The sequence below is a fragment of the Oncorhynchus gorbuscha genome, linkage group LG05, assembly GCF_021184085.1.
Source record: "Oncorhynchus gorbuscha isolate QuinsamMale2020 ecotype Even-year linkage group LG05, OgorEven_v1.0, whole genome shotgun sequence".
Lineage (NCBI taxonomy): Eukaryota > Metazoa > Chordata > Actinopteri > Salmoniformes > Salmonidae > Oncorhynchus > Oncorhynchus gorbuscha.
Genome location: NC_060177.1, coordinates 64078595 through 64099074, shown reverse-complemented (window position 1 = coordinate 64099074; position 20480 = coordinate 64078595). Strand labels below are relative to the sequence as shown.

General features: G+C 43.2%; 1 protein-coding gene across 3 annotated transcripts in view; it reads right to left on the bottom strand.

Annotated features, from left to right (window-relative positions):
* LOC124036291 (anthrax toxin receptor 1-like) overlaps nucleotides 1-6392 on the bottom strand; it is a 50633-nt gene extending 44241 nt beyond the window's left edge. The window contains exons 1-2 of one of the 3 annotated variants that reach the window (XM_046350665.1): nucleotides 6268-6392; nucleotides 5712-5891 (exon numbers count right to left, since the gene is read on the bottom strand). In XM_046350665.1, the coding sequence (XP_046206621.1) occupies nucleotides 5712-5872 (161 nt within the window). In that variant the 5' untranslated portion in view covers nucleotides 5873-5891; nucleotides 6268-6392. Of the gene's footprint in view, nucleotides 1-4886; nucleotides 5176-5711; nucleotides 6238-6267 lie in introns of those variants that run through there. The other 2 variants (XM_046350664.1, XM_046350666.1) reach the window with 2 other exon arrangements.
* Between the last annotated feature and the right edge of the window lie 14088 nt (nucleotides 6393-20480).

The window sequence follows — 20480 nt, the reverse complement described above, 5'->3', positions numbered from 1 at the left end:
GGTAGGTAACGTCACCTCCTCCACACTGACCCTCAACACGGGGGTACAGTTCCAATTCCATCAAAATCGCTGATGACACAACAGTAGTAGGTATGATTAGCAACAACGACGAGACGGCCTACAGAGATGAGGTAGGCACTCTGATGGCGTGGTGCAAGGTAAACAACTTCTCCCTCAAAGTAAGCAAATCAAAAGGAGCCGATTGTGGACTTCAGGAGGAACCACGCTAGGCACACCCCCATCAACGGGGCTGCCGTGGAGACGGTCACAGTTTCTCTGTGTCCACATCTCAGAGGAGCTGAAATGATCAAACCTCAAAGACGCCGTGGTGAAGAAAGCAGGAGATTTATGAAATTCGGCCTGTTCCCGAGGGCCCTCACAGTGTTGGACAGGTGCACCATCGAGATCGCACTGTTGGGCTGCATCAGCCTGGTATGGCTCCTGACCACAAGGTTCTACAGATGTCGCACACCATCTGCCCTCCTGGACACCTACAACACCAGGTGTCACAGGAAGACCTAGAAAATCATCAGGGACCTCAGCCACCCGAGCCACAGCCTGTTCTCACCGCTTTCATCACTTGCCACTTAACTGCAAAAGTTGCCACTTAACTGCAACAACTGTATAGAATTTAAAACTAGTTATAAATAAATAAATAAATAAATAAATACACACTGAACAAAATTTTAAAATGCAACAATTTCAAGATTTAATTGCATTACAGTTCATATAAGCAAATCAGTCCATTTAAATGACTTCATTAGGGCCTAACCTACGGATTTCACATGACTGGGCAGGAGCGCAGCCATGGGTAGGCCTGGGAGAGCCCCCTGGGGTTTCATCAGCTGTCCGGGTGGCTGGTGAAGGAGCCAGATGTGGAGATCCTGGGCTGGCATGGTTACACGTGGTCTGCTGTTGTGAGGCCGGTTGGACGCACTGCCAAATTCTCTAAAATGTCTTTGGAGGTGGCTTATGGTAGAGAAAGGAATATTCAATTATCTGGAAACAGCTCTGGTGGACATTCCTGCAGTCAGCATGCCAATTGCACGCTCCCTCAAAACTGTGGCATTGTGCTGTGTGACAAAACTGCACATTTGAGTGGCCTTTTATTGTCCCCGGCACAAGGTGCACCTGTATAAATGATCATGCTGTTTAAATCGGCCCTCGATATGCCACACCTGTCAGGTGGATGGATTATCTTGGAAAAGGACAAATGCTCACTAACAGGGATGCAAACACATTTTTGCACAACATTGGAGAAAAATAATGCATCTGGAAAACATCTGGAATCTTTTACTTCAGCTTATGAAACATGGCACCAACACTTTACTTTTTACCTTTATTTAACTAGGCAAGTCAGTTAAGAACAAATTCGTATTTACAACGACTGCCTATCCCGACCAAACCCGGACAACGATGGGCCAATTGTGCGCCGCCCTATGGGACTCCCAATCTCAACCGGATGTGATATAGCCTGGATAGAGATACATACACACATGCCTTTTTCTATTATTTTACTTAGTATTATTGTTTCACTCACTTCTCTGACCTGCATTGTTGGAGCATTGTTGTGCATGTGACTCAAACTGATTTGATTTGCCTTTGCTCATAATAATTAGGCCCTTTTGATGGAGGATAAGGAAGGAATTTGGGTGAACTAACACTAAGGAGAACTAGTGCAGAAGTGACAGAGAAAGGCTACCTACAGTAGAAATACATCTGAGAATATCATAGGGTGGCATAAATGAGATATTATTGGTTGTGGTTGAAATGCTAAAAACTGGGGCAGCTCCATGAAACAGACGGTACCAGTCTGAAACAGTCCAACAACATGGCTGAGTGAAAATGAAAACATGAAAGAATCAGCAAGCTAGTTAGTTGCACGCAGGATTGATTTGTCCACATGTTAGTCACACATTTCGTGCCAGCCTAATTCTGAAATGGATTAAATAGTTTTCCCCCATCAATCTACACACAATACCTCATGATGACAAAACAAAAACAGTTTACAATTTTTGGCAAATTTATTTTAAAAAATGAAATATCACATTTCCATAAGTATTCAGACCCTTTACTCAGTACTTTGTTGAAGCACCGTTGGCACCGATTACAGCCTACAAGCTTGGCACACCTGCTTTTGGGGAGTTTCTCCCATTCTTCTCTGCAGATCCTCTCAAGCTCTGTCAGGTTGGATGGGGATCATCACTGCACAGCTATTTCCAGGTCTCTCCAGAGATGTTCGATCGGGTTCAAGTCCGGGCTCTGGCTGGGCCACTCAAAGACAATGAGTGACTTATCCTGAAGCCACTCCTGCGTTGTCTTGGCTGTGTGCTTAGGGTTGTTGTCCTATTGGAAGGTGAACCTTCAACCCAGTCTGAAGTCCTGAGCGATCTGTAGTAGGTTTTCATGAAGGATCTCTCTGTACTTTGCGCCATTCATCTTTCCCAACTAGTCTCCGAGTCCCTGCCACTGAAAAACATCCCCACAGCATGATGCTGCCACCACCATCTCTCACCATAGGGATGGTGCCAGGTTTCCACCAGACGTGACGCTTGGCATTCCGGCCAAATAGTTCAATCAGAACAGAGAATCTTGTTTCTCATGGTCCTTTAGGTGCCTTTTGGCAAACTCAAAGCAGACTGTCATGCGCCTTTTACTGAGGAGTGGCTTCCGTCTGGCAACTCTACCATGAACGCCTGATTGGTGGAGTGCTGCAGAGATGGTTGTCCTTCTGGAAGGTTCTCCCATCTCCACAGAGGAATTGTGGCGCTCTGTCGGAGTGACCATCGGGTTATTGGTCACCACCCGAATCAAGGCCCTTCTGCCCTGATTGCTCAGTTTGGCTAGGCGGCCAGCTCTAGCACGAGTCTTGGTGGTTCCAAACGACTTCCATTTAACAATGATGGAGGCCACAGTGTTCTTGGGGAGCTGCAATGCTGCAGACATTCTTTGGTTCCCTTCCCCAGATCTGTGCATCGCCACAATCCTATCTCGGAGCTCTACTGACAATTCCTTCAACCTCATGGCTTGGTTTTTGCTCTGATATGCACGGTCAACTGTGGGACCTTATATAGACAGGTGTGTGCATTCCCAAATCATGTCCAGTCAATTGAATTTATCACAGGTGGACGCCAATCAAGTTGTAGAAACATCTCAAGGATGATCAATGGAAACAGGATGCACCTGAGCTCAATTTCGAGTTCCTGCGACCTGGCCAAGATAAAGCGTAGCAATTCGACACATACAACAACACAGAGTTACACATGGAATACACAAAACACAGTCAATAATACAGTAGAACAAAAGAAAACAAAAAGTCTATATACAGTGAGTGCAAATGAGGTAAGTTAAGGAAATAAATAGGCCATGGTGGCGGAGTAATTACAATATAGCAATTAAACACTGGAATGGTAGATTGGCAGAAGATGAATGTGCAAGTAGAGATACTGGGGTGCAAAGGAGCAGAATAAATAAATAAATACCCGTATGGGGATGAGCTAGGTAGATATACGGACTGTTTACAGATAGGCTAAGTACAGGTGCAGTGATCTGTAAACTGCTCTGACAGCTGGTGCTTAAAGCTAGTGAGGGAGATGTGAGTCTCCAGCTTCAAAGATTTTTGCAATTCGTTCCAGTCATGGGCAGCAGAGAACTGGAAGGAAAGACTACCAAAGGAGGAATTGGCTTTGTAGATAACCTGTAGCCAGTGGGTTTGGCAACGAGTATGAAACGAGGGCCAGCCAACGAGAGCGTACAAGTCGCAATGGTGGGTAGTGTATGGGGCTTTGGTGACAAAACGGATGGCACTGTGATAGACTGCATCCAGTTTGTTGAGTAGAGTGTTGGAGGCTATTTTATAGATGACATCACCAGTAAGTCGCTCTGGATAAGAGCGTCTGCTAAATTACTTAAATGTAATGTAAATGTAAATCACCGAAGTCGAGGATCGGTAGGATGGTCAGTTTTACAAGGGTATGTTTGGCAGCATGAGTGAATGATGCTTTGTTGCGATATAGGAAGCCGATTCTAGATTGTAAATCTCAGCCTCATGGCAAAATGTCAACAAAAGCATGAGATGAGCTATAAAACAGCAACAACAACAAAATCTCTGCCCCATGACAAAAAGTGTAGAATTGCAGCAAATTAGCTTAAAACTGCAACATTTTATCTTAGCCTCATGACAAATGCTGTAAGTTAGCTGCCCCCCCCCCTCGGTGTCCCGGGGCCCCAATGCGGCAGTCCGGTCCTGCCAAGTATGACAACATTTGGATCACTTCTGTCAAGCCTTACAAAGTGTGCTACATTATGGGGATAAAATTGTCCGTTTTGCGCCTACATGACTACTGCATAAACTTTACAAAAACCACGTGATCAAATGTAATTTTGACTGCAAGTTTCTGCAGTTGCTCTTTACCAACTTCATCCCGCAGCCATAGATTGCATTGTGGGAGGCTCTATTGTCAACCTATAATTAGGGTGTTTTTGTTTGACACACAGAAACGTGACCAAACAGGAACGAACTTTGCCAAGATTCATGTACACCAGTGGTCACCAACCTTTGAGTCAAGATCACTTTCTCAGTCAAAATGCAAGTCAATATGTACCACTCAGATTATGATTTTTATTTTATATTTTAAACATGACTTTACATTTTTTACATTAATCTAATAAAAACAGTTCTATAAAGATCTTGATTTGTGCAGTAGGCCTAATACATTATCACAGCATATTGGCTATATACCTGGCCTGCCAATATTGTTCTTCTCAGACCATATTATATTTCAAAACTCGAGCTTTCATAAATTAGATCAGGTGTAGCACTTGCAAGGCACAGCTGAACATAAATGTAAATAATTTGCTGTTTTATTTTACTGGATTAATGGTACCTGCATCTGCCAGTGCTTTCAAGGCAACTGGGAACCAGGACAAATCATGACGTCAGTGATCTTCAGGTAGTGAAGTCGGAGTTCTAGAAAGATGCCCGAGTTTCCGGCTTGGAATTCCGAGTTCAAAATGATTTTCCCCAGTCAGATGTCGGAAGTACGAGGTTTCCAGTTGAACACAGCATTAGTCTCAGCCTCTCACGGTCACATTGTTCTAAAGAGACTTACACGCTTATCAAAACGTCATGCCAGGGTAAGCCTACATGAAACACAGGCCTTATTTTAAGTGTTTCTAAAATCCCCTGTGGAAAAAATTATTGGAACCATTTCCCTGTTTGACCGCTAGGTTTTATGGGTATTATGACTCATACTGTGGTACTCTATGCCTACCTGGTGTGCAGGGCTTCTGAATCAAGTACACCTTCCACCAACAGCGCAACACAAAAAAAAGAGCAAACCTGTATCGTTGGCTTTTCTTACAGAAATGTTTGGTGGTCAACTAGGAACGTTGTAATTTATTTTTATTTCACCTTTATTTAACCAGGTAGGCCAGTTGAGAACAAGTTCTCATTGACAACTGCGACCTGGCCAAGATAAAGCAAAGCAGTACGACAAAAACAACACAGAGTTACACATGGGTGTATTGTCTTGAAGATCAATCGGTTGGTGACCACTGATGTTATACAGTGAATATGTACAAATGAATGTGATATTTGAGTCTCTCTCTCACCAACTGATAGTACACACAGTTATGAACTCTGCCCCCAATAGTGTATGACAAGCAGTGGAGAGATAAGGTGGAAAGAGAATGATGAATGACAAACTCACTTGTCCAGGACAAAGTAGAGGTCAAAGCTCCCGAAGCAGGATGGTCCAGTCTCCCCCCTGTCCTGGTTGTGCCCAGCATTACCAGCTGTCAGCACCACCAGCACACTCACAACACCAAGCAGCACTGGTAACCAGGAGCCTCTGCATCCATATAAAGACATTATTCCAGTTTGGAGGAGCCTATTTCACATAAAAGGAAGAATAAAACCACTTTGGAAAACAGGTGGAGAAAAACCTTTCCTTTGTACAAAAAGAAAACTATTCCTTATTTCTGTATATTGATCCAGTATTCTTCAGCATTGAAAATAAGTTATCTGAAAGGGTGCAGTGGAAGGCAGAGAATGCACTGATGCTATGAATCTAGTCCGTCTCAACTGAGTCAGGAAGCTCTAATAACTGGATAAGAGACAATCAAGCACAGGCTACATGCTGTGAGCACATAACCGCAAAACTCCTGGTCTTCCTTTGTCCTACTTCCCAACAGTAAGAAAATAGCTACAAAGTAAGTGCATTCCAGGCAGCTCCACAGAAAACGATGTAATTGTGTCTAACTTACAGTCAGTCAGTCCCTTTCCAAAACTCTGACTTTGTTTTTCATTTTTTTCACGTGGTTGAAGAGGGAATTCAAACAAGTGAGAAAGACAAACTCCACTTCTACTGCCATCTACTGGTTACAATCGGTGGTGACAATGTTCTTAGGAGCTTATCTGGGACCTCCTTTATCAACCATGCGTACATACAATTCGTGTTTTATTTTATTTAATTTCACCTTTATTTAACCAGGTAGGCATATTGAGAACAAGTTCTCATTTACAATTGCGACCTGGCCAAGATAAAACTAAGCTGTTCGACACATACAACGACACAGAGTTACACATGGAGTAAAACAAACATACAGTCAATAATACAATATAAACAAGTCTATATACGATGTGAGCAAATGAGGTGAGATAAGGGAGGTAAAGGCAAAAAAAAAGAAAAGGCCATGCTGGCAAAGTAAATACAATATAGCAAGTAAAACACTGGAATGGTAGATTTGCTGTGGAAGAATGTACAAAGTAGAAATAAAAATAATGGGGTGCAAAGGAGCAAAATAAATAAATAAATACAATAAATACAGTAGGGAAAGAGGTAGTTGTTTGGGATAAATTATAGGTGGGCTATGTACAGGTGCAGTAATCTGTGAGCTGCTCTGACAGTTGGTGCTTAAAGCTAGTGAGGGAGATACGTGTTTCCAGTTTCATAGATTTTTGTAGTTCATTCCAGTCATTGGCAGCAGAGAACTGGAAGGAGAGGCGGCCAAAGAAGGAATTGGTTTTGGGGGTGACCAGAGAGATATACCTGCTAGAGCGCGTGCTACAGATGGGTGATGCTATGGTGACCAGCGAACTGAGATAAGGGGGGACTTTACCTAGCAGGGTCCTGTAGATGACATGGAGCCATTGGGTTTGGTGATGAGTATGAAGCGAGGGCCAGCCAACGAGAGCGTACAGGTCGCAATGGTGGGTAGTATATGGGGCTTTGGTGACAAAACGGATTGCACTGTGATAGACTGCATCCAATTTGTTGAGTAGGGTGTTGGAGGCTATTTTGTAAATGACATCGCCGAAGTTGAGGATTGGTAGGATGGTCAGTTTTACAAGGGTATGTTTGGCAGCATGAGTGAAGGATGCTTTGTTGCGAAATAGGAAGCCAATTCTAGATTTAACTTTGGATTGGAGATGTTTGATGTGGGTCTGGAAGGAGAGTTTACAGTCTAACCAGACACCTAGGTATTTGTAGTTGACCACGTATTCTAAGTCAGAGCCATCCAGAATAGTGATGTTGGACAGGCGGGCAGGTGCAGGCAGCGATCTGTTGAAGAGCATGCATTTAGTTTTACTTGTATTTAAGAGCAATTGGAGGCCACGGAAGGAGAGTTGAATGGCATTGAAGCTTGCCTGGAGGGTTGTTAACACAGTGTCCAAAGAAGGGTCAGAAGTATACAAAATGGTGTCGTCTGCGTAGAGGTGGATCAGAGACTCACCAGCAGCAAGAGCGACATCATTGATGTATACAGAGAAGAGAGTTGGTCCAGGAATTGAACCCTGTGGCACCTCCATAGAGACTGCCAGAGGTCCGGACAACAGACCCTCCGATTTGACACACTGAACTCTATCAGAGAAGTAGTTGGTGAACCAGGCGAGGCAATCATTTGAGAAACCAAGGCTGTCGAGTCTGCCGATGAGGATGTGGTGATTGACAGAGTAGAAAGCCTTGGCCAGATCAATGAGTACGGCTGCACAGTAATGTTTCTTATCGATGGTGGTTAAGATATCGTTTAGGCTGCGTGGCTGAGGTGCACCCATGACCAGCTCTGAAACCAGATTGCATAGCAGAGAAGGTATGGTGAGATTCGAAATGGTCGGTAATCTGTTTGTTGACTTGGCTTTCGAAGACCTTAGAAAGGCAGTGTAGGATAGATATAGGTCTGTAGTAGTTTGGGTCAAGCGTGTGTCCCCCTTTGAAGAGGGGGATGACTCTTCAAATGGCAGCTGCTTTCCAATCTTTGGGAATCTCAGACGACACGAAAGAGAGGTTGAAGAGGCTAGTAATAGGGGTGGCAACCATTTCTGCAGATCATTTTAGAAAGAAAGGGTCCAGATTATCTAGCCCGGCTGATTTGTAGGGGTTCAGATTTTGCAGCTCTTTCAGAACATCAGCTGACTGGATTTGGGAGAAGAAGAAATGGGGAAGGCTTGGGCGAGTTGCTGTGGGGGCTGCAGTGCTGTTGACCGGGGTAGGAGTAGCCAGGTGGAAAGCATGGCCAGCCGTAGAAAGATGCTTGTTGAAATTCTCAATTATAGTGGATTTATCAGTGGTGACAGTGTTTCCTATCTTCAGTGCAGTGGGCAGCTGGGAGGAGGTGTTCTTATTCTACATGGACTTTACAGTGTCCCAGAACTTTTTTGAGTTAGTGTTGCAGGAAGCAAATTTCTGCTTGAAAAAGCTAGCCTTGGCTTTTGTAACTGCCTGTGTATAATGGTTTCTAGCTTCCCTGAACAGCTGCATATCACGGGGGCTGTTCGATGCTAATGCAGAACGACATAGGATGTTTTTGTGTTGGTTAAGGGCAGTCAGGTCTGGGGAGAACCAAGGGCTATATCTGTTCCTGGTTCTACATTTCTTGAATGGGGCATGCTTATTTAAGATGGTTAGGAAGGCATTTAAAAAAAATAACCAGGCATCCTCTACTGACGGGATGAGATCAATATCCTTCCAGGATACCCCGGCCAGGTCGATTAGAAAGGCCTGCTCGCTGAAGTGTTTCAGGGAGCGTTTGACAGTGATGAGTGGAGGTCGTTTGACCGCAGACCCATTACGGATGCAGGCGATGAGGCAGTGATCGCTGAGATCTTGGTTGAAGACAGCAGAGATGTATTTAGAGGGCAAGTTGGTTAGGATGACATCTATGAGGGTGCCCGTGTTTAAGGCTTCGGAGAGGTACCTGGTGGGTTCATTGATAATTTGTGTGAGATTGAGGGCATCAAGCTTAGATTGTAGAACAGCTGGGGTGTTAAGCATGTTCCAGTTTAGGTCGCCTAGCAGCACGAGCTCTGAAGATAGATGGGGGCAATCAGTTCACATATGGTGTCCAGAGCACAGCTGGGGGCAGAGGGTGGTCTATAGCAGGCGGCAACGGTGAGAGACGTGTTTTTAGAGAGATGGATTTTTAAAAGTAGAAGTTCAAATTGTTTGGGTACAGACCTGGATAGTAGGACAGAACTCTGCAGACTATCTTTGCAGTAGATTGCAACACCGCCCCCTTTGGCAGTTCTATCTTGTCTGAAAATGTTGTAGTTTGGGATGAAAATTTCAGAATATTTGGTGGTCTTCCTAAGCCAGGATTCAGACACAGCTAGAACATCCGGGTTGGCAGAGTGTGCTAAAGCAGTGAATAAAACAAACTTAGGGAGGAGGCTTCTAATGTTAACATGCATGAAACCAAGGCCATTACGGTTACATAAGTCATCAAAAGAGAGTGCCTGGGGAATAGGAGTGGAGCTAGGCACTGCAGGGCCTTGGATTCACCTCTACATCGCCAGAGGAACAGAGGAGGAGTAGGATAAGGGTACGGCTAAAATAAATCAAAATTGGTCGTCTAGAATGTCTGGAACAGAGAGTAAAAGGAGGTTTCTGGGGGCGATAACATAGGTACAATGTACAAACAAAGGTATGGTAGGATGTGAATACAGTGGAGGTAAACCTAGGTATTGAGTGATGATGAGAGAGATATTGTCTCTAGAAACATCATTGAAACCAGGAGATGTCATCGCATGTGTGGGTGGTGGAACTAATAGGTTGGATAAGGTATAGTGAGCAGGACTAGAGGCTCTACAGTGAAATAAGCCAATAAACACTAACCAGAACAGCAATGGACAAGGCATATTGACATTAAGGAGAGGCATGCTTAGTCGAGTGATCAAAAGGGTCCAGTGAATAGTCAGGTTGGTTGGGGTCACGGCGATTTAGACAGCTAGCCGGGCCATCGGTAGCAAGCTAGCATAGGATGGAGGTCTGTTATTAGCCACCTTGTGCGTTTCTGTCGGTAGGATTAGTGGGGTTCCATGTGGTAGAGGGGATGAATCCAATTCGTAAAACATAAATTAAAAAATAAATAAATAAATAGATATAGTTATAGAGGCCCAAGAAATAAATATATGTATATATGTGGAGATTCTAAGATTTGCATGCACAACAAATGATTGGGATGTCGGAGATCTTTGTGGGCTATACTCGGCCTTGTCTCAGGATGGTAAGTTGGTGGTTGAAGATTTCCCTCTAGTGGTGTGGGGGCTGTGCTTTGGCAAAGTGGGTGGGGTTATATCCTTCCTGTTTGGCCCTGTCCGGGGGTGTCCTCGGATGGGGCCACAGTGTCTCCTGACCCCTCCTGTCTCAGCCTCCAGTATTTATGCTGCAGTAGTTTATGTGTCGGGGGGCTAGGGTCAGTTTGTTTATCTGGAGTACTTCTCCTGTCCTATTCGGTGTCCTGTGTAAATCTAAGTGTGCGTTCTCTAATTCTCTCCTTCTCTCTTTCTTTCTCTCTCTCGGAGGACCTGAGCCCTAGGACCATGCCCCAGGACTACCTGACATGATGACTCCTTGCTGTCCCCAGTCCACCTGGCCATGCTGCTGCTCCAGTTTCAACTGGCCTGGGCCCTAGGACCATGTCCCAGGACTACCTGACATGAGGACTCCTTGCTGTCCCCAGTCCACCTGGCCATGCTCCTGCTCCAGTTTCAACTGTTCTGCCTTACTATTATTCAACCATGCTGGTCATTTATGAACATTTGAACATCTTGGCCACGTTCTGTTATAATCTCCACCCGGCACAGCCAGAAGAGGACTGGCCACCCCACATATGCTCTCTCTAATTCTCTCTTTCTTTCTCTCTCTCGGAGGACCTGAGCCCTAGGACCATGTCCCAGGACTACCTGACATGAGGACTCCTTGCTGTCCCCAGTCCACCTGACTGTGCTGCTGCTCCAGTTTCAACTGTTCTGCCTTATTATTATTTGACCATGCTGGTCATTTATGAACATTTGAACATGTTGGTCATGTTCTGTTATAATCTCTACCCGGCACAGCCAGAAGAGGACTGGCCACCCCACATAGCCCGGTTCCTCTCTAGGTTTCTTCCTAGGTTTTGGCCTTTCTAGGGAGTTTTTCCTAGCCACCGTGCTTTTACACCTGCATTGTTTGCTGTTTGGGGTTTTAGGCTGGGTTTCTGTACAGCACTTTGAGATATCAGCTGATGTACGAAGGGCTATATAAATAAATTTGATTTGATTTGATCAAACTGTTGCAACATATTTTCATTCATAAATCAGAACCATACTATATTTGTGTGTTACAATTACAGCCCCGCCTGTAAAACGCCCTCCATTATTCCTTTACGGTAAAAACAACTCACAAAAAAAACGTAATTTGCTGTATGATTTGGAGATGTTGGAACTGGACTATTACAGTTTCTAAAGCCAGTGGAAAATTTGATCACATGTATTTAAACCTCATTTTAATATTTTGAAGTAACTTTTTCAAAATAAAATGCATGCTAAAATGGCCTCGCATTCTGCTAGTTTGATTGTCTATTTGAACAATTTAAACGGAAATGCTACAGCACATTTCTATGGAAAATCAAATTGTTTGTGAATAATGTATTGTGTTTCTATATCTTACCTTGGTAGAGGCTCTGAATTTAAATAGGCTATGTGGAAGGACCACTAGAGGGCAGGCTGGGCTCATGGATAGTAGCCCAACAAAGCATGGGAGACAAGGTAACCAGAGTCAATTAAGCACAGCTGACGGTACTAATGAGATACTCTCCTTCCCCTATAAAAGAGAGAATGGAACCAGCAGAGAGAGGGGAAACTATCTCTGGAAGATGGCCACCGAGAGAGAAGCTGTGCTGAAAGAACCACGAAGACGGTGACAAACCCGTGATTTATGTTTGTTGTAGTTTAAAGATTATCCTATTGTGTTCTTGTTTCATCTGGAGAAGAAGATGTGTGTTTTTTCCTTGGAAGATTTTTCATTGATTATGTTAATGTTTTTGTTGACAAAATACCCTCAATAGAGAACCGTGTTCAATCAGAAAAACCTACTCCTGACTCGTTTATTCCACCTTCCCGCTTTAGAGTGACGCCTAATTACTTGGTACGCTCACAGCTACTATCACAGAGCAATACTGTAGCCAACCCATCCTTTCAAATATTATAATTAGGCTACCGGATCTCTACTTTTGAGCAGGTGGTTAGGCTATTAAATGAGTGATGGATAAATGGTAGCCTAATAGCTTTTGTGTAACGAGAATAAACCAGTTTTGTCCGAAAAGGAGCGACATGTCTGAAAAGACTGCGCACATACAAAAAATATTGAGGTGTGTGTGTGGTGTGTGTGTGTGTGTGCGCATATATATATATATAAAACAAATCACGACAACTGTGATGGAAACACAAAGTTTCGGTACCATTTTAAGATAATTTGTTCATTGGACACACGGGATCTTTTTCTGTCGGTAAAATGAGAAATGGCGGTGGAAACAACTTTATGTGGAAATATTGATATAATAACCATCATATGGAAGTAAACTTGGAGTCTGCCTCCCACTACAACTCGGGAAACCATGCAGTTTATGAGGCTACAGATTAAATAAATAATGATGAAATTCACAGGGTGGTGAAAGTGCAAGGTGATGAGCTTGATGCTCCTTTCCAATAAATGTCTAGGGTTTGATTTTGGTGACATGATGATCGATGCTTGACTGCCATTTGACAAATATTATTGTAGACAAGCCTACCCCCAAATTATCATGTAGACTAGCCTACCCCTACAGCCTACTGTATCTGCAAGCTGTTGAAGTGCACATGCCTATACCAGAGAGGCACGTTTCTAATTAATGCAACAGTTATTGTGACAAAACTACACTATATATACAAAAGTATGTGGGCACCCCTTCAAGTGAGTGGATTCACCTATTTCAGCCACACCCGTTGCTGACAGGTGTATAAAATCGAGCACACCGCCATGCAATCTCCATAGACAAACATTGGCAGTAGAATGACCTTACTGAAGACAGTGACTTTCAATGTGGCACTGTCATAGGATGCCACCTTTCCAACAATTCAGTTCTTAAAATGTCTGCCCTGCTAGAGCTGCCCTGGTCAACTATATGTGCTGTTATTGTGAAGTGGAAATATGGTCTGGGGCTGTTTTTCATGGTTTGGGATAGACCCCTTAGTACCAGTGAAGGGAATTCTTAACCCTAAAGCATAGAATGACATTCTAGATGACTCTGTGCTTCCAACTTTGTGGCAACAGTTTGGGGAAGGCCTTTTCCTGTTTCAGTATTACAATGCCCCCGTGAACAAAGCGAGGTTCATACAGAAATGATTTGTCGAGATCGATGTGGAAGAACTTGACTGGCCTGCACAGAGCCCTGACCTGAACCCCATTGAACACCTTTGGGATTAATTGGAACGCTGACTGTGAGCCAGGCCAAATCGCCTGGCTCACAAATCTAGGGGAAAGCCTTCCCAGAAGAGTGGAGGCTGTTATAGCAGCAACGGGGTAACCAACTCCATATTAATGCCCATAATTTTGGAATGAGATGTTTGACAAGCAGGTGTCCACATACTTTTGGTCATGTTGTGGATCTGTAGAGTTGAAAATGCGATGGAAACACTATGAACTACTGATGGGAAGATATGCGTATTTTCTTTATGTGTATTTTTAGAATATTAGCACGAAAATCTGTCACCCATATGATGGAAACCTAGCTATTGTCTAGATAGTATGTCTACTGAAAAATGTTTTTAGCTACAGTGGAAGCCCACAAACTTCAAAGCAAAATATCAACTATCTGTTCATCAATTAAATTCTACAGTATATTATAAACCATGCTCCCTTTGGGATGTAAAGATCAAAAGAGGTTACTTGAAAAAATAGCCTGTCTAATAGGTCTGATTTAAATCATTTATATTGTTTACTTGAGACACACTACCGTTCAAATTTTGGAGTCACTTAGAAATGTCCTTGTTTTTGAAAGAAAAGCAAAAAAAAGTGTCCATTAAAATAACATCAAACTGATCAGAAATACAGTGTAGACATTGTTAATGTTGTAAAGGACTATTGTAGCTGGAAATGGCTGATTTTTAATGGAATATCTACATAGGCGTACAGAGGCCCATTATCACAACTGTCACTCCTGTGTTCCAATGGCACGTTGTGTTAACTAATCCAAGTTTATCATTTTAAAAAGCTAATTCATCATTAGAAAACCCTTTTGAAATGATGTTAGCACAGCTGAAAACTGTTGTTCTGATTAAGAAGCAATAAAACTGTCCTTTAGACTAGTTGAGTATCTGGAGCATCAGCATTTGCGGGTTCGATTACAGGCTCAAAATGTCTAGAAACAAAGAACTTTCTTCTGAAACTCATAAGTCTATTCTTGTTCTGAGAAATTAAGGTTATTCCATGTGAGAAATTGTCAAGAAACTGAATATCTTGTACAATGCTGTGGACTATTCCCTTCACAGAACAGCGCAAATTGGCTCTAACCAGAATAGAAAGAGGAGTGGGAGGCCCCAGTGCACAACTGAGCAAGAGGACAAGTACATTAGTGTCTAATTTGAGAAACAAACGCCTCACAAGTCCTCAACTGGCAGCTTCATTAAATAGTACCAGCAAAACACCAGTCACAATGTCAACAGTGAAGAGGCAACTCAGGGATGCTGGTCTTTGAACCCCTGAGACATCAGGGGTTTGTTGTTGTGCACCCTCTTCATATAGCATGGCATTTTTCACTGTAATAGCTACTGTAAATTGGACAGTGCAGTTTTTTTTTAAAAATCACCTTTATTTACCAGGTAGGCTAGTTGAGAACAAGTTGTCATTTACAACTGCGACCTGGCCAAGATAAAGCAAAGCAGTGCGACACAAACAACAACAAAGAGTTACGCATGGAATAAACAAACATACAGTTAATAACACAATAGAGAAAAGGTCTATATACAGTGTGTGCAAATGAGGTAAGATAAGGGAGGTAGGCAATAAATAGGCCACAGGGGTGAAATAATTTCAATTTAGCGATTAAACACTGGAGTGATATACAGTGGGGAGAACAAGTATTTGATACACTGCCGATTTTTCAGGTTTTCCTACTTACAAAGTATGTAGAGGTCTGGAATTTTTTATCATAGGTACACTTCAACTGTGAGAGACGGAATCTAAAACAACTCAAAAAGGTTTTGGGACACTGCAAAGTCCATGGAGAATAAGAGCACCTCCTCCCAGCTGCCCACTGCTCTGAGGCCAGGAAACACTGTCACCACCGATAAATCCACGATAATTGAGAATTTCAATAAGCATTTCTCTACGGCTGGCCATGCTTTCCACCTGGCTACCCCTACTCCGGTCAACTGCCCGGCACCCTCCTCTGCAACCCGCCAAAGCCCCCACCATTTCTCCTTCACCCAAATCCAGATAGCTGATGTTCTGAAAGAGCTGCAAAATATGGACGCCTACAAATCAGCTGGGCTAGACAATCTGGACCCTCTCTTTCTAAAATTATCTACCGAAATTGTTGCAACTCCTATTACTAGGCTGTTCAACCTCTCTTTCGTATCGTCTGAGAGGGGGGTGACACTCTAGACCCAAACTGCTAACCCTATGTCTATCCTACCCTGTCTTTCTAATGTCTTCGAAAGCCAAGTTAACAAACAGATTACCGGCCATTTCGAATCCCACCGTACCTTCTCCGCTATGCAATCTGGTTTCAGAGCTGGTCATGGGTGCACCTCAGCCACGCTCAAGGTCCTAAACAACATCATAACCGCCATCTATAAGAGACATTACTGTGCAGCCGTATTCATGGACCTGGCCAAGGCTTTCGACTCTGGCAATCACCACATTCTTATTGGCAGACTCGACAGCCTTGGTTTCTCAAATGATTGCCTCACCTGGTTTACCAACTACTTCTCTGACAGAGTTCAGTGTGTCAAATCGGAGGGCCTGTTGTCCGAACCTCTGGCTGTCTCTATGGGGGTGCCACAGGGTTCAATCCTCAGGCCGACTCTCTTCTCTGTATACATCAATGATGTTGCTCTTGCTGCTGGTGATTCTCTGGTACACCACTACGCATACGACACCATTCTGTATACTTCTGGCCCCTCATTGGACACTGTGTTAACTAACCTCCAGATGAGCTTCAATGCCATTACAACTCTCCTTCCGTGGCCTCCAATTGCACTTAAACGCAGGGGAAACTAAATGCATGCTCTTCAACCGATCACTGCCCGCACCTGCTCGCCTGTCCAGCACCACTACTCTGGATGGCTCTTACTTAAAATAAGTGGACAACTACAAATACCTAGGTGTCTGGTTAGACTGTAAACTCTCCTTCCAGACTCACATTAAGTATCTCCAATCCAAAATTAAATCTAGAATTGGCTTCCTATAACGCAAAAAAGCATCATTCACTCATGCTGCCAAACATACCCTCGTAAAACTGACCATCCTACCGATCCTCGACTTTGGTGATTTCATCTATAAAATAGCCTCCAACACTCTACTCAACAAACTGGATGCAGTCTAACACAGTGCAATCCGTTTTGTCACCAAAGCCCCATACACTACCCACCATTGCGACTTGTACGCTCTTGTTGGTTGGCCCTCGCTTCATACGCGTCGCCAAACCCACTGGCTACAGGTTATCTACAAGTCTCTGCTAGGTAAAGCCCTGCCTTATCTCAGCTCACTGGTCACCATAGCAGCACCCATTCGTAGCACGCGCTCCAGCAGGTATATCTCACTGGTCACCCCCAAAGCCAATTCCTCCTTTGGTCGTCTTTCCTTCCAGTTCTCTGCTGCCAATGACCGGAACGAACTTTAAAAATCTCTGAAGCTGGAGACTCATATCTCCCTCACTAGATTTAAGCACCAGCTGTCAGAGCAGCTCACAGATCACTGCACCTGTACATAGCCCATCTGTAAAAAGCCCATCTATCTACCTACCTCATCCCCATAAAGTATGTATTTATTTATCTTGCTCCTTTGCACCCCAGTATCTCTACTTGCACATTCATCTTCTGCACGTCTACCATTCCAGTGTTTAATTGCTATATTGTAAGTACTTTGCCACCATGGCCTATATATTGCCTTAACTCCCTTATCTTACCTCATTTGCACTCACTGAATAGACTTTTTGTTTTCTTTTGTTCTCCTGTATTATTGACTATGTTTTGTTTATTCCATGTGTAACTCTGTGTTGTTGTATGTGTCAAATTTATCTTGGCCAGGTCGCAGTTGCAAATGAGAACTTGTTCTCAGTTAGCCTACCTGGTTAAATGAAGGAGAGAGAAAAAAAAAATTGCCTTTGCAGTTTAGGCGCAATTTAGATTTTGGCTACTAGATAGCAGCAGTGTACGTGCAAAGTTTTAGACGGATCCATTGCATTTCTGTGCAGAATGTTGTATTAAGACTGCCCAAATTTGCCTAATTGGTTTATTAATAACTTTTCAAGTTCATAACTGTGCACTCTCCTCAAACAATAGCATGGTATTCTTTCACTGTAATAGCTACCAGCAAAGCACTATCACACCTCCTCCTCCATGTATCATTGTGGGGACCACACATACGGGCGTCATCCGTTCACCTACTCTGCGTCTCACGAAGACACAGCGGTTGGAACCAAAATTCTTACATTTGGACTCATCAGACCAAAGGACAGATTTCCACCGGTCCAATGTCCATTTTACCGCAAAGGTTGGTATTTAGCCATTTGGAACTTGAGGGGAAAATGTATGTATCTCCACGTAAATCTCAGACCATGTGTACACACAAGATCTAGTGGATGGTCAACTGTATTGCAAGCAAATATTGTTATTTTTCGTGGAAATGGAGGTGTTTGAAGCACGGGAATTATAATGATAGTAAAATAAAAACATTAAAATGTAAGCCTAATGCTCAGACGGATGCATTTGTCATTGGGGGGAGATCACATAGCAGCATGTGGCTAATATATTTCTTTTACTTTTATTATATAGGCCTAAATCTTGATTATATTGCAGGGCATGCCTCTGCTTTTCTGATATGACTGGTTCATTCCTGCTACACCTCAAATATTGTGCTACCATTTATCCATTGCTCATTCAATAGACAACCATGTTTGAAAGTAAATAGACCGGTAGCCTATTTAAAATATTTGACAATATGGGTGACATTTTAGCCCCACAACCACAGGGCTCTCAAGAGGGTGGTGCAGTCTGCACAAGGCATCACCGGGAAGCTTCTATCTCAAGGCCATCAGACTGATAAATAGCCATCACTAGTATAGAGAGGCTGCTCCCTATGTGTGTATGCTCCCTATGATGTGTATGTAGGCTGCTCACTACATACACATCCCTACATACAACTTCAAATCATTGGCCACTTTAATAAATGGAACACTAGTCACTTTAATAATGTTTACATATCTTGCATTACTCATCTCATATCTATATACTGTATCTTAGTCTATTCCACTCTGACATTGCTCGTCCATAAATGTATACATTCTTAATTCCATTCCTTTACTTAGATTTGTGTGTATTAGGCATTTGTTGTGAAATTGTTAGATATTACTGGTTAGATTTTGCTGCACTGTCGGAACTAGAAGCACAAGCATTCCGCTACACCCGCAATAACATCTGCTAAACACGTGTATGTGACAAATAAAATTGGATTTGATTTATTTAATCTCAGAGCCTATACCAAGGCAGGAGATAGAAACACAACCATGTATTGATAAACAAAATATTGAACATAAATTCCTCTTTTGAATAGAAGTGTGGGCTCTAGGCAGCACTTTTAAATTGTTTGAATAGACAATCTTGCAGAATGTGTGGCCAGTGTTTGGCACTCGCTATAGAGCCCCACAGTGGAGCTGTCATAATACTCATAAAACCTAGAGGTCAAACAAGGAAATTGTTCCAACTGTTTTTCCACCATTAATTTTTACCATAGGGAATTATAGAAACACTTAAAATCCGGAGCATCCGGCGACGGTCCGCGGTCCGGTTCCACTGGTGATGACCCACCGTCCGATTCTTCCGGTGACGAGCCACGGTCCGGTTCCTCCGATGAGGAGGACGTGTCCACGGGCAGTCCTTCCCCGGAGGAAGAGCAGCTGGCCGAAGTTCAGCTGGTGATCCGCCCACACTGCTGCCAGACATGCAGAGATGCGATTCGCTCCCGACAATGATAGTAGATGCCCACCCTGACCCTCCCCTATTGAGTCCGGTTTTGCGGCCGTAGTCCGCACCTTTGGGGTGGGGTACTGTCACGCCCTGACCGTAGAGAGCTTTTATTCTCTATGTTGGTTAGGTTGGGGTGTGATTTAGGGGTAGGTTATCTAGGTGAATTATATTTCTATGTTGGCCTAGTATGGTTCCCAATCAGAGACAGCTGTTTATCATTGTCTCTGATTGGGGATCATATTTAGGTAGCCATTTTTCCATTGTGCTTTGTGGGATCTTGTCTATGTATAGTTGCCTGTGGGCATATTATTAGCATCACCGTTTGTTTGTTTGTTTGTTTGTTTGTTTGTTTGTTTGTTTGTTTGTTTGTTTGTTTGTTTGTTTGTTTGTTTGTTTGTTTGTTTTGTTCTTTAAAGTTTTCTATTCCAAAAATAAAGCATGGAAACATACCACGCTGCATCTTGGTCCACTCCAAATAATGATCGTGACATCTCTATTTACTCTCAGATTAGAAAATGCTAATTAGCATCAAAGTAGACATCATGCAAAACTGCAAATCCCTGCAAGTTAATCCTCAATTTGTCAATCTTGTCCAGATCATCATGGTATTTGTAGTTATTTTTGACAGCCACATTTGTAGCTAACTAGCATTTCATTTTTAGGGGGCAAATACAGGCGAATATATTGATAAGTCACTCTGTCCTCGAGAGATTTACACAGTTCTCAAAACGTAATGGGAAAAATGAATGGTGGAAAAACGATTGGAACCATTTCCTTGTTTTACCGCTAGGTTTTACGGGTATTATGACTCATACGGTGGTACTATATAGGCGGCATGCATTTTCAGTTTGAAAAATAGTATTTTTAAGACTTGACTTTTCAGTAACTGGGAAACATTGTAACAGTCCTGAACTACTTTGTGGTTATTTATCTGCTGCAGGCCTTGCTGCTGCTGGCATGGGCGCACTCCTCAACCACCTTTAGCGTCTCTGTC